This window comes from Cimex lectularius, unplaced genomic scaffold (genome assembly GCF_000648675.2).
Source record: "Cimex lectularius strain Harlan isolate CLEC.00 unplaced genomic scaffold, Clec_2.1 scaffold102, whole genome shotgun sequence".
Taxonomy (NCBI): Eukaryota; Metazoa; Arthropoda; class Insecta; order Hemiptera; family Cimicidae; genus Cimex; species Cimex lectularius.
Genome location: NW_019394228.1, coordinates 1,156,321 through 1,182,622, shown reverse-complemented (window position 1 = coordinate 1,182,622; position 26,302 = coordinate 1,156,321). Strand labels below are relative to the sequence as shown.

The window sequence follows — 26,302 nt, the reverse complement described above, 5'->3', positions numbered from 1 at the left end:
AGGGAAGAAGATTAACAATGAAAAATAAATGAAGGTACATATTTAGCCCTAAATGCGTAAAAACATCGGCTTTTTTCCCACGTGCAATAATAATTACGCTTTCTTTTATGTTTTATTATCTTAAGTATGAATACTACACAGAAAAATGCAACACAATTAAGGTTGTCATGTTACATTAAACGTAGTTATATTTAAATATTATAAGTATAATCTACATCTAGGCACTCAAATTTTCAGAAGTTTTTTTAAATGTTTCTGTAGAAGTTATTTAAGAATAGCCGCAGTTTATTATTTTGTTTTTGCTTTTAAGGACGGCAATGAAGACAGGTGTCCTGCCAGGTGTTACCCCCCTTGTTTTCATACGCGTAAAACCATCGAACGTCGGCCCTATGCTTCAAAGCAAACGGCGTAATAAAGAAAACGTTGAAGCTGAAAAGCGTGAACTTTAAATACTCTAATTAATTTACGCAAACAGAGTATGACTAATGATGTGCGAGAGGCGAGCCTATATGTGTGTGCATTTGTGTGGCCAGAGTTGCTCTACTAACATTGAACGCTTTCTTTCCTCATAAGTAGGACGTATGTATTTTCATCTCGTTTTCAACGGGTTATTTTCTCTTTTCTACCTCACCGTGACCAGTTATTATTTATGGTAAATCGGTTTTATACGTAGCGTAATAAACTTCTCTGAACACATCCAATGAAAGACAATCAATCGTTCAACCATTAATTATTGACCAAAAAAATAAACAATTTATTATCATTAACATTGTATTATTCTTTGTTTATGTGTCACAGGTTCTTCTGAATCTATTTTATCAACATTTTTGAAATCTTGGGTCTGCGGTATACGAGTGTGTCAGCTAGCGCGTCACTTGACTCAGACCCCAGGTCGTAGGTTCGATTCCCACCGTCGGCCCTGAAATTTCTGACCTTTCCTTCCAAATTGGATGTAACCTATCACCATTTTAAGATCTGTTTAGAAATTGTTCATTTTTCCTGAGGCCCTTCATGATTTTTATATGTTGGGCTACTCGTGTTGCAAACTTGGCCAGTAGATTCTGCATTCAAAATGGAACCAAAAAGTCCTAATTAACTATGATCCGAATCTCACGAGTTTCGGAGTTATTCCACTTTTTCTTATTTTTTAAGATTTTCCGACCTTGCTTCAAAGAAACAATGATAACTCCAAAAGTAAAAGGTTTTTGACAAATCCGTTGATACCAATGAAAACTATGTTAAATTTCCAATAAGATGTGATCAATACTAAACTTTTAAACGTTGGTGAAATAAGCGTTTTAGTAGCGAGAACTTTGAAAAATATTTTTTTTCCCCAAAGTTGAAAAACTTACTATGGTTATTCTAAACTACAATTTCCACACTTAAAGACCAGCAAATTTTAAAACACGTACTCCATTTAATATCTTTGTTAATGGTAATTTCTTTTTTAATTAATTTTTCAAAGATGAAGAAATTGATGGAGAAAAGAAAAAAACCGTGCTGACGGATTGGTAAGGTGGAAAATTAAAAAAAAGAGAAATTTTGAATGAATTTATTAAACGTTCTTTTAATTTGGGTTCGAAACCGAAATAGTACAATTGTTTACTTATTTAACATCACGACTGCAGCTTTTATTCAAGGACTATTGTATTATTATTCCCCGGGATAAAAGAATTTTAAGATACAAAACGTTTTTAGTTCATTCATTCAAAATTTCCTCAAGTTTTTTATTTTTTATTATTATTAATTTACTTTTTTGGTTCTATTTTGAATGTAGAACTACTGGCAAAGTTTGTAACACGAGTAGCCGAACACCCTGTATACATATTTAAGACAGGATCTTTATTTTTTCTCGCTACACATGAAAACTTCCTGCTGAAGTCACTTGCTGTTGATTAATAATGGAATGAAATTAAGGTTAATTATAATTTACGAGCAATTGTAATGGCCAATTGAATCATTCACCTTATCCTTGTCAACATTGGAATACTACAATTCTTATATGGTTTAATAATTATATAATGTGACATAAAGGGTTGTTATAAATAAAAATTATAGTCGTTATTCATCAAGGATATCGGTTTTTCTTGCATCCTGGTATTTTTCAGGCATTTTATTTATATGTAAATCCGTAATTATCGTCCAATCAGTATCATATTTTTTCTTTTCGGATCTACTATCAGTATTTAACAGGTATTATATACAGCCAAGTTTTTCAACCATTCCTATTGTCTCATAAGGGATAATGTAGTTACAACATTAATATTTTCTTTTTTATATGATGTTACTTTTTTCATATGCGTATATTAATATATAGTAAACGTATGTATGTAACAACTCAGCCTTTTCACAAGGTTTGAAAAACCGAACTCTTTCACCCAAACCTCGTGAAAAAAATTATACTATTATATAAATGTGCGTTTACTGTATTTATATATTTGTATACAAATTCAAAAAAGTGTCTCAGCATTTAAAAAAATACTTAAAATATTAATTTTGTAACTATATATACATATTAGCCGCCCTTAAGAAGACAATAATAATAATGTTTTATTTAACAATAAAGAAATACAATACAAACAAAAGGAGATAAATATTAATAATAATAATGAACTAGATTAGGACATACAGTGACTCACGAAATTGATTAAATCGCCTATGCTTGACGATAGATCACATGTTTTTATCATTTTATATCAGTTAAATTACAACTTCATTCTTCCTAAGATATTACTTCGGAGTATAATTAACAAAGACTACAAAAAATGTACAGAACATTTTTTTTAATTTAAAGAAGAAAAAAAATTTTCCTTTTTAAACCTATTATAGTTAGTGGTCTATTGACCAACTTCTTTCAATTAATCTTTTTATTAAGGTTTTGACCGAAATGAAAAAGTTAGTGTGTACGAGCGGGATTCGAACCCACGACCTTCGGCTCAATACGCCGCTGCTCAAACCACGTCACGATTGCTCAAGTGGTTAGAGTAGCGGCATATTGAGCCGAAGGTCGTGGTTTCGAATCCCGCTCGTGACATTAACTTTTTTTTTAAACATTCGATCAATAATATGATTTTACGACTAACTTTTAATATTTGGTATAGCCCTCTGTCGCATTGCTTACGGCGCAGATTCTTGGCATACTTTGTACCAACTTCTCACATTGTTGTGGTGCGATTTGATCTAGGGTTTAAATCTGGAGATTGTAGTGGCCATTCTAACAAAGTAAACCTATTTTCGTCAAGCCATGTTTTAAGATCATTGTCTTGCTAGAAAAGAATGTCCATTTTGCGTTTATTGAGCTTTCTAAGGTTTCTTATCAAGCTACGCTGTAAAATCTCAACATAGTCGACTGCACACATTCTCCCTTCTGTTTTCTCAATGAGACCAACCCCTTTTGTCATGAAGCATCCCCATACCGTTATCCTTCCAACCCCAAATTTAATTGTTGGTTTAATATGCCTTGTCCTTAATTTTTCATTTCGCCCTTTCCACATCCACTCTTTTCCATCAGACCCAAATCTATTAATTTTGGTTTCGTCAGACCATACAACATTTAACCAATCATTTTCTGTCTTGTGGGGATATTTTTTGGCGAAGGCTAATCTTAGTTTTTTTATGCTTATCTGTCAATAGTGGTTTGATAACTTTTGCCCTTCCTCGCAAGCCGGTTCCTTCAAGACACGGCTAACTCCTTCAGCAATGATGTCGATATTATCAAAGCTTCCGTTGTATTTCAACTTGGCCTGAACGGATTGAACCGCATTGAAGGCATCTGAGAGATTTGGCTTACGCCCTGCTTTATTCTCTTCAATCCCTCTCACATTCATTTTTCGAATGTTACTAATAGTCCCTACTGAGCATCCGTATTTGGTACTCAAAGAACGGTGGGATGCTCCTTTTTGAAGCTCATCCGTAATTACATTCCGAATATTTTCGGCTTCACTGTAAGATCATTACAATTTAAATATTGTATTACATTCAAATTTCGTATTGTCAACAAAAATTAAAAATGCTTCTTACTGATTTAGATGCTGCAGGAATTTTTAATTGTTACCAGTGTTGAATTGTTAACTGTTGATTGAAACTCATTCGATCAAGTGGCTTTGTGAGACTTATAAAAAGGAATGAATGTGTTATGTTTACAATGCAGGTAGGAAAGAGTTTGAGGATTACAATAAAAGAGCAAACAAAGTTTTCTGACAAGTAATAAATACGTATTGACCAACAACATTTCGGTTTAGGATGAATTTTTGATAGCACTGCAAACATTTGATCAATTGCGTGAGTCACAGTATTTGGGCTTAAATCCGCACATGTACGTACATACATACATACAAGTCAACATGCCGAGTTGACCCTATGGGCTTCTTTTTCCCCTGGCAATTCCAGCTTTTGCAGTTTACAGTAAATAAGTCATAGTTATGAAATTCATAGTTATAAGAATATTTATATAATTAACTTTGTATTTAGTTATTTATTTACTTCTCATCTACACTTTTTATATGCATTTATTTAATTCTATGCATAGACTTCATCCCTTTGCATGTGGTTTTTTTTAACATAATTTTTTTCTCACAAATTATTATGGAATTTCTCATACCTCTTGTATATAAAAACGATTAGTTCTAAATAGTAGGAAGCCACTATTCCTATTGTAATACCCTCACGGTCATTCATTGACCACCATTTTCGTTAGAGCAAACAAACTAACTTAAATTACTGAGAGCCAATCTTCTAAATTAATCCATATAATTAAGTCCGTTTATGACAAAAGCATCTCATCAGTGCGGGTGAATCACGCGTTTCAGACTGGTTTCACGTGGAATCAGGCGTAAGGCAGGGGTGTATTCTTACCCCCCTTCTCTTTATCTATTTTTATTGATGATTTATCTACCTATTGGAATGCAGGGATCAAGGTTAGTAGCTCGTATATAAAATCCCTCATAGTCGCAGACTTTGTGGTCTTGCTTGCGGATCACGCTTCTTCTATGCAACAAAATTCAGTGTGTCAGTATGTTCAGTATGTAAATGTAAGTAAATAGCCTTGCGAATACCTATGTAACTTCATGATGATCTGGTCTCTTTATCTTCCCTCTCTCGTACGGATGTCAAGTTTGCGGTTTTGAACCTTATGATCAGTTGGAAAAATCGTTAAGGTACTTCATCAAGCAGTTGTTTGCCTTGCCTTCTTGTACTCCAAATTACGTGCTATATATAGAAACCCGTGTTGACCCCTTATTTCTGCAAACGGTAAAGCTTCAAGCTGGTCACCGCTACACGAAAATTACAGCACAGGAGATAATAAATAAAAATATTTTCTAGTATAAGCACTGGAGTTCCTTGTCAGCTAGATATCATCCTTCTTTCCAATTCTCTCGAGACATTTCTGAATGGATGGCGGAATTTCCGTGCATTCTTTCAAATATAAGGTCTAGTGATAGCATGAGGTTTCTTTTGTACCGCTTGACCGAAATCTCGATGTGTTATACTTGACGAATGAGAAACTTGGAAGAACACTAAAACTGAGGGATCCCCGCTGGCTCCAGAGGGATACAAAAATGTGCTCCCTGTGCAATACAAGGGAAAAGGAAACATCATGCACTTTATGGCTAAATGTACCATTTTCCGAGATGCGTGCTTCTTATTTGGGTAGTGCTGTGCTCTCGGAAGAAAGCCTAGTCAAACTTTCAAATGAGCCAAGCCGGCAGCTAATAATAAAATTCTCTCGTCACGCCGGTTTTACCGCTTGTTTTATTACAAGAAATGCTTACTTAATTAATGGTATACAAATATATCTTGTTCTGTGTTCACTAGATTATTTTTTTATTTATTTTTTTATATCTTCAGCTTATCTTCGTTGGTTTTTGTCAATTAAGACACGTTTCTCCATATTCAATGTTTGGGTGTGGTAGCAGTGTATATTATGTTTATAAATTTCTGTACTAAGTCAGGTAACTACCAAACAATAGGTTTATCATCCTGCAAACCATAGGAGGAATTTCATTACTTGAATGTTAAACAGTGAGCTGTTTATCGAGTTGTCATGAATTTTCAAGTCCAAGAACAATCTTGAAAACTTGGCAAATAACCAAAGACCAAAATATAAATAAATTAAAGAAGCGGACATCCGTCATCCTCCTATAATTACAAAAACAGAACAAACTACATACATACAAACCAATCTCATAGTATATAAATTTTAGTTTATTAATTGTTTGATTATATTTTGTCCTTTGTGAAATGCTTAGATAATCTATTGTAAAAATTATGGATTAGAATCGGGTCTTTTTTTTTCTTGTGCTACAGACATGGTGAATGCCTCCAGTGACCTCGTTATTTGCTTCGTTTAATTTCTCTTCCGCGTTTCATTTCGTTTCGAAAAATAAAACAAAATGTCGTGTGGGGGGGTTAGTAAAAAGAAAACAAATTTAAGCTCTTTTATAATCAAAATGTATTTTAATCTACTTGTACTTTTTAATGAAATTGACTACAACCGTGGAATTTATCAATGGAATATTTAATTTTGTCCCCGTTGTATGAGTTGTTCTGGTCGAACAAAGCCATCTCATGTTTCATTACCGGCTGTACTTCCGCCGGAAAAAGCACAAAGAAAAAATTATACACCGATCCTTGCCCAACACGAGTCATTAGCCGACTTTCGATTTCAACGGTTGACGAAAATTTTCAATTTACAAAATTCTACCTAAAAATTTTTTCTTATTGAAGAAAACTCTTGCAAAACCTAGACGTGCTCTAGGAGTTGAGATTTCATGTTATTTATTATATGGTCAACCTGAGCAACCGCGATTTTCAATTTTTCTTGTACAATTGGAAAAGCGTCAAAAAGTCCAACGAAACTTAATTTTGGCTACTCAAAATCAAAATGTCATTAGTCAATGTCCGGTTGCTAGAAAATTTGAATGAAAATAAAGATGGAATCAACAAAATGGTTCAAAAGATTCAAGATACATTTGTTTTCAGGGTTCTTTGAAGCTTCAAAAACTACAAAATTTGAAAATAAATACATTTTTTACTAATTTCAGATATGAACTACGAAGCAAAAAACGTGCCCACCCTTAATATATTTAATTATCTCTTAGACAATCCTCCATTGATTATCTTACAACAATATTTGATCCGTTTTAAAGGATTAGAGGCAAATAAAACACAGATAAATTATCCCACTTGTGTTTACAATTGGGTTTTGTAAATAAATCTTTGAATAGTCAATCTCTTCTTGATTTTTCTGTAAAGCTTCTTTCTGACGTTTGGTTGGTTTGATGTTTTTTTAAGTTGTACCATTTTTAAGTTACAAATTTTTTTGAGAGATGGTTTTATGTGATTCCGATTCAGCTAGAATCTTAGAATTGTTGGCAGATGGAAGAAGTCAAATGTAGTGGCCAGGGTGCTTAACATTTCCAGAACTGTTCGAAGGTTCTTCCATCCTAACAAAATACTGGAGGTTTACTCGAGAAAGCATAGATCAGGTCGATCATGTCATCTCAGAGAGATGATCGTCTTATTGTTTAAATATAATCCGCAATCGACATTCTACCATTATTGAGATCAAGCAACTTCAACAAGTTATAAATGTTAATGTCTCTTTACACACTGTCCAGAACTTCTGACAAGGCACAGAACAGCTCGGTTAAGGTTTGCAAGAAATCACATCAGTTGGTCTGAGAAAGATTGGTTTAAAATTTTGTTTTTAGATGAGTTTTGTTTGAGGTCTTCTGATGGCCGAGAGAGGATTTGGAGAAGAACAGGAGAGCAATTATATCCCCGCAACATTGTTACTCTGGAAAAGCTATGGAGGTGGTGGTGTTATGGTTTGGGCAGCATTTCTATGGAAGGATGCACAAACTTGATTTTCACAGCAGGTGTCCTAACACTGCGTGATACATTGACAATGTGTTGTCAGAAGTTGTACTAATTGGAAACAGTTTTAGTTTTTTTATGCAATGCACTGCCCCACACAGCTAGGATCGTTTGTGACTACTTGGAACGGGCTTCAATTCAATGTTTGTAGTAGTCCTGACTTAAACCCTATCGAACCACCTTTGGTACAAGTTTTTGAAAGAGGTTAAAAAGTTCCCCAGTGGTGCTAGCAAATTCACAGGAATTAGAATGACGCTGTTGGAGGAGCATGAAAATATTCCACAACACTACATTCAATACCTCATAAAATCGATGCCATGTCAAAGACAAGTGGTGATCCACATATGAGGAGGAAATACTCTGGACTGAATAAAATTGTTTTACTCTGTTAAATTTTTTATTTAGCTAATTTTTTTTTTTTTTAAACCTTTTGGTATACATAGTGTACATATAACTTGCCTCTACCATTTTAATCTTAGCAAGATGATCACTAATGGTTGTGAACATTAATGACTTTATGTTTAGATCTGTAGATTATTTGTTAGTTTTATATAAATTAATTCAATATGGACACATTTTTTTCTTTCATAAGATCACGATTGGTAATTGTAATTAAGAAAACCAATTAAAATGAAAAGGAAAAATCCATGGGGCAGAAATTTAATGGATTCTTGAATATATTCAAACTTTTGATGAGATAACATAAATGCGATTGTTATGCTTGTACAAGTGTTATTTTCACTTTACTAATTGTAGTAATTATTGCAGGTTGCGATGACTTGAGTATTTGCTCAGAGCCAGTCAGCAGCAAGGGGACAGATGAAGAAGTCGATAGGCTACTTAGTCAAAGGGCATCTCTTGGTGTAAGTATTTCAATAAATAAATATATACATATATATTTTTTATTACCGTCATAAGTAATAATCTGATAAACAAAATTTCAGGCCCGAAGTGATTCTCTTGCTAGTGTATACTCCGGTGCGGGTGAAGGAAGGCACGGTGGTGTAGCTGTACGAGGAGAAGTTCAGTTTGCTCTGCAGTACAACTACAAACAGTCTTGCCTTGAAATACATGTTAAACAATGTAAGGACCTAGCACCAGTCGATGTCAAGAGAAATCGTTCTGACCCGTGAGTAAAACCAGAAATGATGCTTCATTGCATATTATGAATAAATTGTATTAATTATAATATTCTTACAGGTACGTTAAGGTCTACTTGCTTCCAGACAAGTCTAAATCTGGTAAACGAAAAACCCGTGTTAAAAAACACACCCTTAACCCCATATTCGATGAAGTCCTTAGGGTAATATTAAAATTTCTTACTTTTTTTAATTTGCTTTTCTGTTATTAAACAAAATTATTTGGTTTTATAGTTCCAGATAAGTTTAGATGAATTAGAACATAGAACATTATGGCTTTCTGTTTGGCATTCAGACATGTTTGGCAGAAATGACTTCTTAGGGGAAGTTCTAATGTTATTGGAGAAAAAAGTCTTCGACAACCCACATCCTGACACATACCAGTTACAAGAAAGAGTAAGCATTGTTTAAAAATATTAAACTCCAAATTATATAAGTCCCGAAACAAGTAGAAGACATTTGAATATAATATTAATAGCCAATAATATTAATATTTTAGCATTCACAAGGTAGACCATGGCACTTATTGAGGAGGCGCTTTTGTCGTTTAGTAAGTCCAAACCCCCTAGTCACCATGATCAGTTGTTAATAATATAAAATTTCCCTTATAATAATGAATGGGTGAAGAATATACAAATTGGCTTAACAAATTAAACATAAAATAATAATGAATTATATTTATTTGACAGCAATTTGTCATAAAAAAATATAATTTATATTACTGTTCATATTACTCAACTTTCCAATTTAATTTTTGGTCTATATATACTCCTTGTAATAATTGTTAAAAATAAAAATATAAACTTAATATATTATCAATTTGCAATTTTACTTTCAGTCTGAACCTTTGGAGGAACTTAATTCCAAAGGAGAGCTGATCGTTGGTTTGAAGTATGAAACCCCTGACAGCAATAATTCTTCTAAAAAGAAGCCTTCAAAGGGATGCCTTTATGTTCTTGTCAAAGAAGCCAAAAACCTGCCACCAGTCAAAACGAATGGTTCCTCTGATCCATTTTGTAAAAGGTAAGCATATATTTGTTTTATTTTATTACTTATTAAACCTATAGTTTTATTATTTTGTATCACCCTTTTGCCAAGTAAGAGTATGTACGATTAAGATGTTCAGTGATTATCAAACTGTATATTTACCATAACATAATGTCTTGCAATTTCAAGAAAAGTTGGGGCAAATTGCATTTTGTTGATGTCACTGCTGAAAATGTATTTGTTACGGATTTACTTTTGACATAAGCCAGTTTATGAACTTACAATTCAAAGAACTCTCTGTTTACATTTTTTTTATTCTTGCTTTTTCTGCCTCTTTTTTAATATTTTTAAATTGTCTAAACATATACAACCCTGCATTTGGCGAATATTGGTTTGTTTGGAAAGTAATGCAGGTTTTCATGTTATCTTTCAGTTACCCCTCTTTGCAATAAACTGTTTATGTTTGATTGATTATTCGTTTGTATGAAAGTCAACACTTTTTAATTCTCTTCTAAACAAAAATGTTTGTTACCTCATTAGCATTTTGTTACTTGGGAATAATTCAGTCTTTACTAAGATGTCAATGCGTGATTTTTGCGTAATTTTGTTTTACCAGTTTCATCTCGTTCTGAATGGTGCCCAAATGACCAGAAACATTAATGAAGTCTTGGGTGATGGCATTGTGAATGAGATAGACATTAGCCTTGAGGACCAAAAGTTCATGGAAGTATTTCTTCCCTTGATGATGATGTTCTGCGAGCTTTGGTCGAAGAAAATTTGAGAACAAGTGTTCCGAGAATTTGTAGGAAATCTTTCAGTTAGCAAATTGATCGTCGCTGACCCTCCAGGCTCCAAGCCTATTGGAAAGGTAAAAGTGCTAGAAATTTTTCATGGATTAAACACCTGCCAAAAAATTCCTTGTTATAAAGTTTGCACAAGACAAGGTACAGATATGAACCTTTTCTGGATAGAATTGTTACTCTTGATGAAAAGTGGTTTCTCTAGGGCAGGGGTGCTCAAACTTGAACTGCTGGCGATCTACCTCAATATTTTTAGACTACTTACGATCGACTCTGAGAGGCTGCAAGTGTGTGTGATACAGGGTTGTCGTACATACACGATACACCCTACCTACGTAGGTAGGGTGTACCGTAGCAAATATAGATATTAGCTTTCTGCACAATATAGGTACATTATTTTAGTCAAGGTTTGGGTTAGGTTTAGTTAGGTNTTTCCACTATTTAATAATAAACTTTGTATCGACGTAGTATCGCCATCAAGTTACAATTCAGAATGACTCCAATTCCTGCAGGCACAACATTTATATCGGCGTGAACGAAAGTCTCGAATGTTCCCGTCAAACGCGCCGCCCGAAACTAGACTGTACTGTCTCTCGTTGTTTCTAGACTAGACTGTACTGTCTACTAGTCTAGAAACAACGCGGCTTTTCTTTGACAAGTGCCGCGCGTTCCTTTGATAAAGCCACCTTTTGCCGCAAGCAGTGTTATTTTATTACGTAATACATTTTTGTAGTTTAGTTACCTACCTACTTATTAAAAATTTTTTTCTTCTCGAGATCTACTCAAAAAGCACTCGCGATCGACTGGTCGATCGCGATCGACCGTTTGAGCACCCCTGCTCTAGGGTAACAGCAGACGTTCGGGGCAGTGGGCTGACAAAGTAGAAGCAGCACCAATTTTCCAAAGCCCCCAACTTATCAAAAACAGGTCTGGTGACTTTGGTGGGCTGATTTACTACAGGTTCTTGAATTCTTGCAAAACAATCAATGCTGAAATGTATTGCTCTCATATTGAAGCGATGCACCAGAATTTAGTGTTATTGAAGCCATCTTTGGTCAGTTGGAAAAGGCCGATTCTGTTACACAAGCTTGACCCCATGTCTCACAAGTGACAAAACAAAAAATGTTGAATCGTGGTTATAAAGGTTCTGCCTCATTCTCCCTATTCTCCAGGCTTCTCATTTACCGAATACCATTTTTTTTTTTTTTTTTTCAGGCATCTGGATGTTTTACATCATAAACACTTTATTGATCAAAAGTTGTTAGAAAATGCATTACAGAATTTATTAATAAAAAAGACTCAAAATTATATTCAGAGGATGTATAGAAGTTGCCAACACATTGGAAGAAGTATTTTAATTAATAAAAATCATTTAGAATCATTAATTGTTTTTATTTTATAACCGTAAACCTGCATTATTTTCCAGAAAACCTAATAATAATGTGTGATTTATAGACATTTTTTAATATTAAAGTAATTTATAGACTTAAAAGTAGAATTTCAGTTCATTTGATCAAATAATTCTCAAAACAATGTAATAATTTATTTTGTCAAAATAAAAATCGTAGTTTTTACCAACCCAGTTTAAGAAAAAAAACATGAATTATTTTAAATATTATAATGTTTGTTTGCAGCTATCTGTTACCAGATAAAGGACGAGGATCAAAACAGAAGGCACCCGTTATGCGTAAGACTTGCAATCCTGTCTGGAACCACACGTTTGTCTACAACAATGTCTCATTGGATGAGCTCGCCGATAGGAGCCTTGAACTGACAATCTGGGATCATGACAGGCTAGCCAGCAATGAGTTCCTCGGCGGGGTCCGACTCAATGGAGGCACTGGTATGTTTTAATTGAAATTTCAATTTTATTAGTTTTCACTTTATTTTCTCAACCTTGTTCTTTCCAGGTACCCATAATGAGAAAAATGTTGACTGGATGGACTCCAGCGGCAACGAGATCTCCCTTTGGCAGAGAATGTTAGAAAAGCCAAATTTCTGGGTTGAAAGCTGTCTTCCCCTCCGTCCTTCCCTTGACCTTAGGTCTAATGTTTAATTGTGATACCTTTTTTTTAAATAATTATAATTTTGAAACTTGACCCCCTCATACAAAAAAATTTACACAAAAGTATCTGTTTCACATAAGTTTAGTTCCTATTCTATACCCTTCATTAAATTTTTACCCTGCATTACAAATTTTTTAACAATAGTTGCAAATTGATTAAGTTTCAAGTTTTCTTTTCCAACTTTCTGCTTTATTTCCTTTCCTTAAATTAATCCTGTTTTTCCTTAAATTGTCATGTTTTTACTTTGCGTATGTACATATTTACAGAAGACAATTTTTTGCACCAAATATAATTGCTTCTTGTGAGGTCTTGTATGTAAAATTGAAAGAAAATTTTTTTGTAAATAGTTAAAAAAACTTATTAAAAAAATGGTACACAATAAGTTTACTTAAATACTGCCAAAATGGGTACAGTTTGAAACTGTTGGCTGATTATTAATTATTAAGATTCTAAAACAAAAAATAATGTATTTATGTAAAATTAGATTTTATATATTTATAAAAAGAAACAAATACTTTTTTCTTGTAATGAAAAAAGACAATTTTGTTTTACATGAAATAACTCAAATAAAAGTATGGAAGGAAAAAATCAATATTATTTGTGTCCTTATAAATAATTTACGAATTTTTACACTGCATTGTTTTTAATTAAAACAATAACTCAATTTGTAATTTTATAATAAGGATTTTGTGTTAATTCTTGTCTTTTCACTGCTTATTTAATGTGATTTATTACTCAGTATTTTACATTTATAGTTAATATATACAAACGGCATTATTGATTTGTTATTTTTTTGTTTCTTAATTTAAATATTGGGGTGAGTCAATAAAAATGTCCGTTTTCACTTTCATATATTTTTTTATGTCCTTGTATGCCTTTGTTGTTTGTGTACTGCTTTAATCACTTTATTACAAGAAACAGAAGTTTTTTCAGCTGCTGAAGCCACACATTAGGCAGCCTAATTTAAAGGAGAGAACAATTTGAATACATTAACAAACAAGATTTTTTTAAAATATATGTGAATGAGACAATGGTAAGAACACCAGGGCAGTTTAATGTGTGAATTTATGTAATTTCATAATTGTTCACTTAAAAGTAACCATAGTAATAACTAACGGTTACATGTAAGAATTAGAAAAGAAAATTTTTGCATAAGGCTAGTCTAATGAGTTAAATGATGTAATAAAAAAAATGTTTATATAATAATAATAATAATTTATGATAAAAACACAAATAAAACAAATTACGTTTATTCAAACCAAGGAGGGATGTATTATTGTTTTAACGATATTTTCTTTGGAATTCAAATGTAGCTCTTTCTTCTTAACAACAATTATCAAAGTTGGGTTGGTTGTCAGATTATTTTAAAATACGGGTGTCAGTTTGTTGAATCTTGCTCATTCCGTTTGCAGTTTTGGGATAGGTAGGGATTAAATTTACATTCTTTGTTCCTTTCTTCCATTTCTTTTAGTTCTTTATACATTATGAAAATATGAATGCACTGAAAGTGTCTAACCCACCTGTCCAGAACCTCCTATTTCCTAGAAGCCTATCACACTCGTCCTAAAAAAGGGCCTCACAACATTACCCGTCTTAAAACCTCTTTTTTAACCTCTCTAATTTTTGTTTCTGAGCCGTACAAGGCTTCAGGGTGCCTGGTACAATCGGACGATGAGAATCTCCACATCACTCATCGGTCCTTTACAGGACCAACTCCCTCTTAACCAGCTCCTCAAGGGGCCCTCGCTTATGAAATGCCCTCTCGTGCTAGCCTGAAAGGGGCGCCCTTGAGCTTACGCTCCCAGTAAGGCAAAAAGATGGGTACCTCCTTCTTGAGAAGCACCCCAACAGTTACCATCAATATCCAAAACCATGACCAATGATAACTGGTCATTTAACCAATATACTTTATTTAATTTGATGTTAGGTTTTGGATGGTTACAGATTGGAGAAGCCCTGAGCATGCGTTTAATGCAAATATAGAGATGCTTCTAAGTGTTACATATTACAATAAAAACAATTGTTTCTAAAAATAGAAAATATGCGCTTCTTAAAAGGTTAGGTGAAATGTTACCATCTTTGCCAATTAACCCAGCTCGAGTAGACATTACATAAATCAACGTTTGTATTATATAATAATTGAAAAAATGATAAATTTACTATTTGCAATGCAAATAAAAAACACATACTTAGATCATCATTTTAAACTTAAAAACCTAGTACAAATAAATAACATTTTTTCAAGAAGCAAAATTTGCAGTTTTCAATGGCTTACCATCAGAGAGAAAGAGGACGAATGGCGAGAAACCTCTAATCTTACAATTATTCACAACAAAATAAAAAATGTAGACAAATGTTTTATTTTTATTTATTTATTTATTTATTTTTTGTTAAGAAATAGTCTTTAAACTAATGCAACTTTTAGAAGAAAAATAATTAAAAACAAAATTTATTTGTTAGTTTGGTTTAATTATTTTTAAATGCAGGTAAAATTTAATACTGCCTGGTTAATATGTAAAATCATAAAATCATTTTAAAAAACTTAAAGGAATTTTATTAAAAATATACACAATGTATTACAAATTTTGTTATACACAGCATATAAAAGAGATTAAGCATCTTTTAGCCGGTTGACCGATAAAAAACTTGGCCATGTGAAGAGAGCATGTAATCTCTGATGCCATTTTAAAAGAGCCCTATCAACATCGCTTTCAGAGTCTTCACTGATGGAGATTGAAAATTCAGTTTTAGATTTATGCCTTATCGCCGAGTAAGCTTCCCAAAGAGCATACATTGTATTTAAGTTAGGCGGGAGTAATGATAGTGTGCTAGTGCTCGGGTTGTTACGCTGCTGAAAAACCTTGTTCATAAAGTTTGAATCTTTGAGCAGATTAGAAATTTTTGGTCCATTTTCTCCAAGTTTATTCACTTCATCTTCAATTGTCGACAGTATGGTGTTGTCCAACTTTAAATTGGCCTGTAGAACGTTCAATAAGTGTTGCGTTTCATTAGCTATTTGATCTAAAGAGTAAATAGTATCGTTTTTTGGGTCGTTTTGTGGAAACATCTTGCTGTCGAGTTTTTCTGTGAAGAAGTTAACCAAATTGAGATCAATCTGAGAAGGGTGTTGGGCTTTTTTTGAATAAACCGACTGGACCATTTTGTCTATGTCCTGTGCTTTGATCATCTTTTTGCCTTTTTTGTTAGCAAGCCTGCTTAGAAATTGAGTGTTCTGCACTTTCCTCTTGGATTTGTAAGGTCTTTTTGCCCTTCTGATTTCTGATATGGTAAGATTCGGATCCTCGGCAAATTTCTTTCTTAGACAGTTGTATCTATGCCTGACTTGGACCCTATTTCTAGTTTTGAGCTTTTTAGCTATATCAGACCATCGAGTTTCACCCAGTTCTCCAACCAGTGCTAACAACTGATTGTCCTCCTCTTCAGTCCATTCGCCAAATTTAACATCTTTATCTGGCGTCAGTGTGTTATCAAACCTTTCTCTTATTTGTTTAATCGTTCTGTTTTTAATAACTTTTGATAAATCTTCAACTTCCAAATTGAATTTGTGTTTCAATGTTAGTAAAACGCGATCTTCTTGTAATTCAAAGTGGCCTTTTTTTATTGTCGGGTTGATACTGTGTGTCCATTTATTGAATATTTGCCCAAAGTTCCTATTTTCGAAATAATAACCGACTTTATTCCAACAAATTTTATTTCCATATGTAGAACTTAATACAACTTCCTTTAAGAGCTCCTGTTCGGAACGGGACCAAGGCCCGGCGATGTCTTTGTGCATAAACTTCATGTAGTATAAAAAACACTGAAAACTAGATCTATCAGTTTGAAGATCTGATGCAATTTTGTCCCAATTTTGAAAGGCATGTTTTTTAATGATATCACTAAGTTTTCGGATTTCTGAAATAGTCCATTTCTTTTTATTTACTGCTGGCCGAGCATACAAATACCACATTTTTTTACACTCTGTAGGGCTAAACCTACCTTTCATCAAGTCTGAAATTGTGATCCAATCGAGATTTTTTTCCATTTCCTTTGTAAAAAATGATGTCAATGGCTCTTTCTTAAAATAGTTTATTGTCAAGAGACACTCTACTTTTGATTCATGGTCAACTAGAGAAATGTCAGAGTGCTTATTGCTTACGGAAGTCAGATAAGCTTTAACAATTGACTCCCTGACACAATTTTGTAATTGTTCAACGTCCAGATTGCCCCAGGGGCAGAAAGTTTTGATCAAGTCAATTTTTACAAACTCCTTAGCGTCAGAATTTTTTGGAGCAGAAAAATAATGGCTATCTTTGAAGTACGGGGCTCTAAACTCGTTAATGAAGTTTTTAACGTAAACTGAAGGATTGTGAAAGCTAGTTTGTTCGCTTTTATTGGTCCTATTCGAATGCAATAAGTTGTTTTTCACAAGGCACAGTTGGTACTGAGTATCTAACAGTTTGTCCATCTGCTTCTTGATGATTATTAGACAGTTGTCTACTTCTTTACATGCCTGTTCAAGTTCAATGATAGATTTACTGGATTTGTCATCTTTAGGGTTGGTCCTTTTCTTCTTTGGAGGTGGTTCAACACTCTGAAGTTGATTCTCCCATGCAGCTTCGTGTCTTTCTTTTTTCAAATGCTCCTCTAAAAGAGAAATGAGTTCAATGTCAGAGTCTTGATGGAGATTGGCATCGAATGTGTCCATATCCTAAAATAACAGTAATGCAATGTTAAAAATGATTGAATAGGGGATTTTAGACCATTTTGAATTTACAGCAGTTACAATAATCAAAGTTGAAGTGGTTATTCAAAAATACAAAATATTGTGTAAAATATTGATTTTTTTATTAATTAATTTATTTAATTATACCCAGATATTCGCTGCCATGTTAAAGCACGATTCTCATATTGGGTGACATTCCTACACGCTCTCTATTTAGAGCCAAGGCGTTGTACCCTTCAATTAGGTGGGATACACCGAGCAACCTTTCTCTACATGCTGGACAAAGACAAGCTTTGGTCCAAAAGTATTTGTGTGTCATCCTCACATGGCCTATCCTTAATTGGGTGAGGATGACCCCTCTTTTACGAGTCAGTTTCTTCGAGGGCCACCCATCGACAGTGCTATTGATATGTGACAGTTTCTCTGTCGACCAGGCGCATCGACAATGCCATATTCTTTTAATCATGTTTTTATTGCATATTTAGTGTCAGAGGGTCTGAGCACAGTGGTTAAGTTCAGAGTGGGAACGTCCTGACCTTAGACACCTCGTCCACTTTTTCATTACCCTCCAGATCTATGTGTCCAGGTACCCAGACAACAACCACAAGGCCTTCGCACCAACAGAGGACTTGTTCCACTGTTTCTTCTTCTTCTTGGTAATATCTACAGGCTTGTTTCTGCCACTCCGAGTCTAAACATATGCCCCATGCATATGCATCCAGTTAGCAGTCTAACTATTACTCTAGTCCTAGCACGTCCTAGATTACTGAATTACTTAGTATTTTCTGATGTGGCGACCAAACAACTGAACAGTACTCTAAAATGGGATGGACCCTAGCTTTAAATAGTAAAATCATTGTTTCTGCATTCTTAAAGTTTTTTGTAGTGCTATGTAAGAAACCTAAAATTTTATTTGCTTTAATAAATTATTGAGGTGCAATTCAAGTTAAATGTCATGTTGTTAGAGTAGGTCTTTTAGGTAGACTACCTCTCCATTTGGATGTTTTGTAAGGCACAATTGTAGAAGACAACACTACATCTAAGACTACAACGAACAACCTTTTACATTTAGTTCCATGACGTTACATGATCACCACTCAACAAGATTATTTACAGATTTTTGCAGATGTTCAGCATCATTGAATGAAAAAATGTTACAAAATACAGTAGAGAGAAGGAAAACTAATGGTAAATTGACAATGGATCAAAAACTCCACCCAAAAATTAAATTCCTCTGTCAGCTCGTATCAATAGCTCCAAGCCTGCCTCAACCTGATCAAAGGCCTAGATCTTTAACCCTCGAAAAAACACAAAAGTTCACCCCCTGACAGAGTGAACCAGCCTAGGTGAAGCAAGCGGTTTTCACCCAAAATTGAACACTACCAAGAAATGAAAATCAGATTCGAGGGCACGCGAATTGCAAAGTGAACAGAAGCCCTGCTCACCCCCATTCCACACGGTTGAGTTCAGCTGAAGAACCTTGCAGCACATTTTAAAAAGCCAATGCAGTTCCACCAAAGAGTAATCTTTAAAATTGGTCTTTTTCAGGAACAACGTTGGAAGACCCGTTAACTCTTTGTATAATAAAAGGTGCGCCGAGCACATGACACAATCAGCATATTTACTGCAGTATTGAGAATTAATCCGAGTCGAGAGAGTCGAAAATGGGTACTCCAGTTAGTGATATTTTCCAATGACAGGGCGAAGCCAATATCGTATTTCGCGAACAGTGATTTCCAGATGTTAGCATAATAATGAAAGTAGTAGCGGTATTTGAGGCCAGTAAAAAAGGGAGAAATTAAAAAAGGAAATACAATGAGAAATATCGTTAATCATACATTGAAAAGTATTGGGCCGAATAACAACCCCTGAGGTACACCAGATGAGATATTTTTTTAAATAAATATAACTAAATTAATTAAATAACTAAATTAATAGCAATAGTAAATAATAATACTACATATATGTAATCATTATATTGATATTGTAATATGCATTAGGCCTTTTAAGAATACTATTGTAAAATAACAACTTGATGTTTGTTTTATTCTGCGTTAGTTAATTTGTTAATGCATAAATATTATAATAAAATACACTTACCATGTCTGGTGTGTTTTTGTAATGGATATTTTTATAAATCAAATAATATTTATTGTTTCATTTGATAGCAACATAACTTAGTGTAACAACTTATCTTAACCATGTTGATAAGGCATTTCGGTTAACCGCCTGTCAGGTAGGGACCCTAGAAGTTAGAACCTCCCAAGCTAAAACGCCATCTGCAAAGCGTACATTTCGTTTTTTTAAATCCGTTCTTGACTTTTTGTTTCTTCTTTCTTCGCAGTTTGTGGCTAATATTGTGCGATATTGATTAATACCAGTCTGCGTCTTTGTTTAATATTGAAAAAGAGAATTCGTACGGGATACGGTTTATCTATTTGCCCAGCGATAAGGTCCGATAATTGTTGTACTCTTCCTGGGGGAAGAATCGGTCGAACTTTTCAATTTCTGTAAACAGGGAGAATTTCCAGTAAAAAAAATGGATGGCGACAGTATAGACGCAAAGATCGCAAATGGGTCAAAAGTGGACGAACCGGACATTCTTGGATTCAGGTAATTTATGCTGTGGCACATTTGCCATGTGCCATTTAAAATCAAAGCATATGTCTAATGCTCTAGAAAGAAGCATAACAATTGTCCAATAAAAATTTCCTAAACTAAAGAGGACAAATTTTCAAGATATCCATTAAATTTTAATTAAATTATTGGATCCAATTGGGTCAGGTAATTTACACTATTGCTCGTTTTTTTACATGTTCCATTTATCAACAAAGCATGTCTAATTCTCTAGAAAGAAGCATAACAATAATGACCAATAAAAATTGCCTAAACTAAAGAGGACAAATTTTCAAGATATCCATTACATTTTGAATTTTAATTAAATTGACGATCGTTCTCTTCAGACCAATCTTGTAAAACAATATAATAAATATTTTATTAAATTAATCCAGTTTGAAAAAATGTTAAAATACAGAATCCTACAAAACTAAGGAAACAGAAAAAATTACTTGAGTATTAAATATGTAAAGTAAGAAATAGAACTAATTAAGAGAAACAAAAAGTGAAGTTAAAACATGGAATACATCTATCTGTCAAGGAGAGAAGAAACTTATTGCTGGATTGAGAATAGGGCATACTAGGTTAATGCATAATCATTTAATGTCTAAAGACCCCACCCCAATATGTTTAGTTTGTAATGTTAGGCTTTATTACACATATTTTCACCTCAGGCAAAAAATTGCTCAAACTTGAGCTAAATATAATCTTGGAGATGATTTATCCAAGATGACCAAACAAGCTATTTAACGTTTTGTATGATGCGGGATTTAACTACTAGATATGGCAGTGTAATGAACATATTGTGAGACGACTGGGTGAAGGGCCACTGGACATTGTTTGGGGGGAGTTGAGGGGTTGGTGCAGCTAGGGCGCTGATTGGACCTCTGGGCTGACCTTGAAGCACTGGTTCTGGGATAAATGCGGATGCTGGTACTCTTGCACATCCATCTAAAAGGGCTGTAATATAGAAGAAAATAAAAAATACAGAGATAGTGGTCTTGGGTGTATTTTCCATTGCTTTTGTCACTCTGCCCCCTTGACGCTGGATCCGCGGCTCAGCAGGCATCACATACCTAGTCTAAAATAATTATTCAAGATAATTTCAAGGCACCCATAATCCATTGTGGTTGACTGCCTTAATAAATTTAAAAAAAAAAGAATGCTTCATACCTAAAAATGATCGCTTTTATCATTGTTATTGTAAATTGTAAAATATTATGTAAATAATATTAGAAAACAATTACATAAAAATATGTTCATTACACAGTTCGTTCAGATTGGTTGTGTAAATAAAGCATTTGTTTTGTAATGAGAGTTTCAATCTGTTGTCATGTATTTTTAAGAGAAGTTTATTTTTTTTCTGCTTAATTTTATTCTTTTGAGTTAAGTGTGGGGGTTTCAAGTAAGTCTGTTATTGATATAAAGTCCAATGTAGCAAATGTTGGCTGCTGGAAGAGGAACAGACTGAAGATTAGAGGAAATATACAACAAGTGGGTGAAGATTATTTGTTAGTTTTGATTTCGTCAAGTCTGATGGTACATTTCTTCAACCATACTTCCAAACTGGATGGTCTCAGAGGTTTCTGCTGGGTTAGCTGAGGATGCTGCAGACATGGGAAGTATTGTAGCTAGTTGGCCTTTTGTGTCATAGGAATCCACCCTAGATGACTCAGACAGAAGGATAAAAAGAAAATGAGGGAACAATAGAACTCGCCCATTGGACACAAGCAATCCAAGAACCTCCTAACAATCTTTGGAAGGAAAGAGGCAACAGAATGCAAGAAAAAATTGCAAATCCTAACAGAATTCTTAACATGACTAAATGGACATCTGAAGAAAATTGGCATAACCAACATGGCAAGTGCTGATTTCTGCAAAAAAGCACCTACTACTGTAGTTCTACACTTGCCTGTTGGAGGAAGTGCTTTGGGACATACAATTTAACCGTAGAAGGGATTCAACCATTGAAATTGTGCCTACCAAGCAAGTCCCTTGATGAACTCACTGATGTGCTACAAGCACAGAACATGAAATATACATCTCTTAAAGGGCGTAGAAGACCCCAACTAGAACATCTACATTGTAACTAGTTCTGTTTGTTTTTATTTCTTTATCTTTACACACCGGGATTGGTAGAATGTCTGCTGTCTATATAATATAGAATGGAACAAAAAGACAAAGGGACCAAGAATGCTTCATTATGGAACACCACTTCAATATAGTGAATGGGGGAGAAGAATTTTTCGATTTTTTACTTGAAAGTATCTATCAGACAAATAGGATTTGTACGATGATGCAATATGTAAATGGAAGGTGCCTTCAAGTTTCCACAGCAAGCCCGGGTGCCATGCTCGATTGAAAGCTTGCCTCGACTCAAGCAGTGTTCCTTCCGCTCAAGAGTGCACCGTTGAATAGTAGAATGATGTTGCTTGAACCAGAATTGATGAGATGGAAAGACATTGAAGCTAAGAAAGATGTGAAATAGGTTTTCCGAGGATTTTGCTAAGTAATGGCAACAAATTGATATGAGGATGTGGCGTAGGGAGATAAGGGTTTTTTGAGGTTTGGAAATGGGCTTTATGATTGGTAAATTTCATCCAATGGCAACAACTTATGAAACAACCAACAACACGCATTTCTATTAGTTTACTAAAAATAGAACAATATAAACTTAGTAACTTGCTAATAGTTTTACTTTTAATTTTCAGACCAAAATCAAGAGATGTTCCCAAAATGGCTAGAATGTCAGTTGAAAAGGATGCATACTTCTACAAGATGACGCATAAAAAACGTGGCATTGCTGTGATATTTAACCATGAAAAATTCCTGGTAGGTAATTTGACTGATAGAACTGGTACAAATGCCGATAGCGAAGCTTTAGAAAAATGCTTTACAAAACTCGGCTTTGATGTTATGGTTTTCAAAGATCTCAGCTGTTCCGAGCTCATCTCACAGGTTGAAAAAGGTTTGTTTATGATTAACACACTTGTAAGTATATAGAGAAAAAATATTGTTTTTTATAATGTTATAGTCGCTGAAATGGACCATTCCGACAATGATTGTTTGGTAATGTGCATACTCTCTCATGGGGAGGAAAACTTTATTTTTGCTTGTGACACCCTGTACAAACATGAAGAAATCTGGGGCCCGTTTACAGCTGATAAGTGTCCTACTTTAGCTGGAAAGCCTAAAATGTTTTTTATACAGGTAATTATATATATATATATATATAAAATATTACCTTAATTAATTGTAATATATTAATTGGTCAAGCTGACCACGAAATTAGTGAATTTAATCAATAATAAGGTTATATAATAAGTTACAATTAATTAAGGTTTTTAGTTGAGTTAAAAAAGTCAATGGCACAAGCGGGATTCAAACCCACGATCTTCGGCTAGATACGCCGCTGCTCTACCACTTGAGCTATCGTGACCTCGATTCACTTGGACACGAAGCCTTATTTTCCCTCCTTTTTGCCATTTTTCAAGGGGGAATTCAAGAGGTGGGGTTGAGATGGGAAGTTAGTGACCAAGTGAATCGAGGTCACGATAGCTCAAGTGGTAGAGCAGTGGCGTATCTAGCCGAAGATCGTGGGTTCGAATCCCGCTTGTGCCATTGACTTTTTTAACTCAACTAAAAACCTTAATTAATTGTAACTTATTATTGATGTTGTTAACCTTTCACAATGGATTAATGTTGTAATTTTACAGGCTTGCCAAGGGAAAAAGCTTGATCCTGGAATAAGAGTCACACAAGTTGACTCCAGTCCATACTCGTATAAAATTCCTATTCATGCCGATTTCTTAATTGCATATTCAACAATTCCAGGTAATTAATAGGAACCAAACACACTTTTTACGTTTAGTTTTTAGTTTAAATAAAAAACATTATACTCTGTATTTATATCATAACAGTACACAGGAAGTCAATTGTCATCGATATAGGTAATCATTATCGAAGTCATGAGAAAAGTAGTGCCATCAGGAGACAAAAGAAAGAGAAGCCGATTGAATCCCGATGAAGCGAGTTGTCTCATTGTAAATCTCCCTGGCATTTAGAGCTTAATTGAGAAATTATCAGGGCAACCCTTTCACCCATGGAACCAGAACCTACAGCAAAGTACTCTGGTGTGTGCTTATGTTGGAACTGGAAAAATGGATTGAGAAAAAAACTCACACTCCAGGTATGAGGCAAGCTAAGGGAAAAGTGAAAGAACTCCCTCTCGTCAGGCAAGATTTAAGAATTATAGGCCTCTATACCGGCCTCTGCCCTCTTAACCACCTTAAGAAGATGGTTGAGGCTCAGACGGAAACATTAAAAAATGTTTAAAATCATTTATTTAATTGTTTGTATTTTATAACCATAAACCTTCATTATTTTCTGGACAATCCAATAAAATAGACATGGACAATCCGATATATCATCCCAACAAACATCCAGCAACTCTCAAATGTGTTTAAACGCTTTATGGGACATGTGGTTTATGGTCTCCCTTTTGGAATTTTTTAAAACTTCTCTGAACGAACTTACAAAACAATCAACCATTGACATCTTAGTAAAGGACATGTCTTCCTGTGATTTCTCGTGTCGTTGAGTGTGGGTTATTTGTGGCAACACCTTTAATTTTGTTGTAGGACTATTAGAGAGCTTTGCTTGGTCCAAATCAAAATTTTTGCTTCTCAGCTGAGCCAACCACTTACTGTCTGAACTGTGGTTTTCCCTCACGTAATAAAAATCTTTAAATATCGAAAATGTACTATTTTTCCCAACCATTTTAAATTATCAAAACACAGTAAAAATCTCTAACGAAACTGAAGAATAAAAACACCTTAATTAATACCATTTTAGAGTATGTGAACAATAATGACTAAATAAACATCACTTTAAAACGAAGGATAAAATCAAATTATTGCAAAGTGGTACGGAATTATTTTATAGCCCGACGTTATACTATATTTATGCTTTGTTACAGGGTTTTTTTCATGGCGCAATACTGGAAAGGGGTCATGGTTTATTCAGGCACTCACAGCAGAATTGGAAGAATCTGCTTTTCTTTACGACATGCTTACAATTCTAACTTTTGTTAATCGTAGAGTCGCGGTAGACTTTGAATCGAATGTACCTGGTAACACAATGATGGATGCTCAAAAACAAATGCCGTGTATAACTAGTATGCTGACAAGACTGGTGAAATTTCCTGAAATTAAGAATAAATAATACATTTGTACAAGATTTAAAAAAATGGATTAAAAAGCAAAACGGGCATTTGCTACTTTTTTAAACAGAAAATGTTTTCTGTTTATTAATAAAAAAAAAAGGTCTATTTTCTATAAATTCATCAATGTTTTAATTTAGTATAATATATTTTATAACCGAATTATACTCAAATGTAATTTATGAATAAATTATTTTTTTATAATAATTTACTTTAAAAAAATAATAAAATACAGTTGTATTAAAAATGTGTTTTACTATAACATCGAAGATCAATGGTTAAGTGAGATATGTGAAAATTCTCACTATAATTTGATACTTTAAACACAATTTGTTCAACAAGTTGATTGATCATTTTTTAGTAACTTTGGGGAAGGGGTTGTACATAAATTTGTATTTTCTGATTAAATCAATACCATATAATTAATTTTTTTAAGTGATAAGGAATCTAATAATAATATTATTTTTTAATATTGTGTGTAATGTATTCCTTAAATTTAATTATTTGTGTTTGTTTGATTGGTAAAGATGAAATGTATGAAAAACGCATTGTATGCATTTCTTTCTGTTCATTATTGGAATAAAATAAATAATATTTATGTTTATGTAATCCTTACTCATTCCCAGCCTCAGCAATGCCTAAAATGAGCAATTATTTATTCTAATTTGTTTATCCAATTAAGGTTAGTGGCACAGTGAGGGTCATCCCCAGACATGGCAGGAAAGAGCATCTGAAAGCTGCTGTGCTTGCCAGCACTGGTTGAAAAAAATATTGAGGTAAAGCCAGGGCGAGCAATGTCAACTTTGTTGCCGATGTGATAAAATTAAGTGTGTTTGAGCAAAATGAACAAAAAATGTCCAGATTAAATT

At 33.9% G+C, this 26,302-nt stretch overlaps 3 protein-coding genes across 4 annotated transcripts in view; 2 read left to right on the top strand and 1 right to left on the bottom strand.

Annotated features, from left to right (window-relative positions):
- LOC106665498 overlaps nucleotides 1-13,013 on the top strand; it is a 110,699-nt gene extending 97,686 nt beyond the window's left edge. For both annotated transcript variants that reach the window (XM_014391949.2, XM_014391950.2), the window contains exons 7-13: nucleotides 8,647-8,741; nucleotides 8,823-9,007; nucleotides 9,079-9,181; nucleotides 9,252-9,413; nucleotides 9,856-10,040; nucleotides 12,439-12,647; nucleotides 12,715-13,013. In XM_014391949.2, the coding sequence (XP_014247435.1) occupies nucleotides 8,647-8,741; nucleotides 8,823-9,007; nucleotides 9,079-9,181; nucleotides 9,252-9,413; nucleotides 9,856-10,040; nucleotides 12,439-12,647; nucleotides 12,715-12,860 (1,085 nt within the window). In that variant the 3' untranslated portion in view covers nucleotides 12,861-13,013. The remainder of the gene's footprint in view (nucleotides 1-8,646; nucleotides 8,742-8,822; nucleotides 9,008-9,078; nucleotides 9,182-9,251; nucleotides 9,414-9,855; nucleotides 10,041-12,438; nucleotides 12,648-12,714) is intronic.
- Nucleotides 13,014-15,398: 2,385 nt separating this feature from the next.
- LOC106665509 (snRNA-activating protein complex subunit 4) lies at nucleotides 15,399-19,807 on the bottom strand. The gene is made up of 2 exons (XM_014391965.2): nucleotides 19,697-19,807; nucleotides 15,399-17,581 (listed from the first exon to the last, which is right to left on the bottom strand). Exons 1-2 carry the CDS (start codon nucleotides 19,697-19,699, stop codon nucleotides 15,482-15,484), a joined length of 2,103 nt encoding a protein of 700 aa, XP_014247451.1. The 5' UTR covers nucleotides 19,700-19,807; the 3' UTR covers nucleotides 15,399-15,481.
- A 49-nt stretch (nucleotides 19,808-19,856) lies between these two features.
- On the top strand, nucleotides 19,857-26,031 carry LOC106665510 (caspase-1-like). The gene is made up of 5 exons (XM_014391966.2): nucleotides 19,857-20,209; nucleotides 22,924-23,180; nucleotides 23,247-23,422; nucleotides 23,929-24,046; nucleotides 25,191-26,031. The coding sequence occupies exons 1-5, from the start codon at nucleotides 20,136-20,138 to the stop codon at nucleotides 25,433-25,435; spliced, it is 870 nt and encodes a 289-aa protein (XP_014247452.1). The 5' UTR covers nucleotides 19,857-20,135; the 3' UTR covers nucleotides 25,436-26,031.
- The last annotated feature ends 271 nt before the right edge of the window (nucleotides 26,032-26,302 follow it).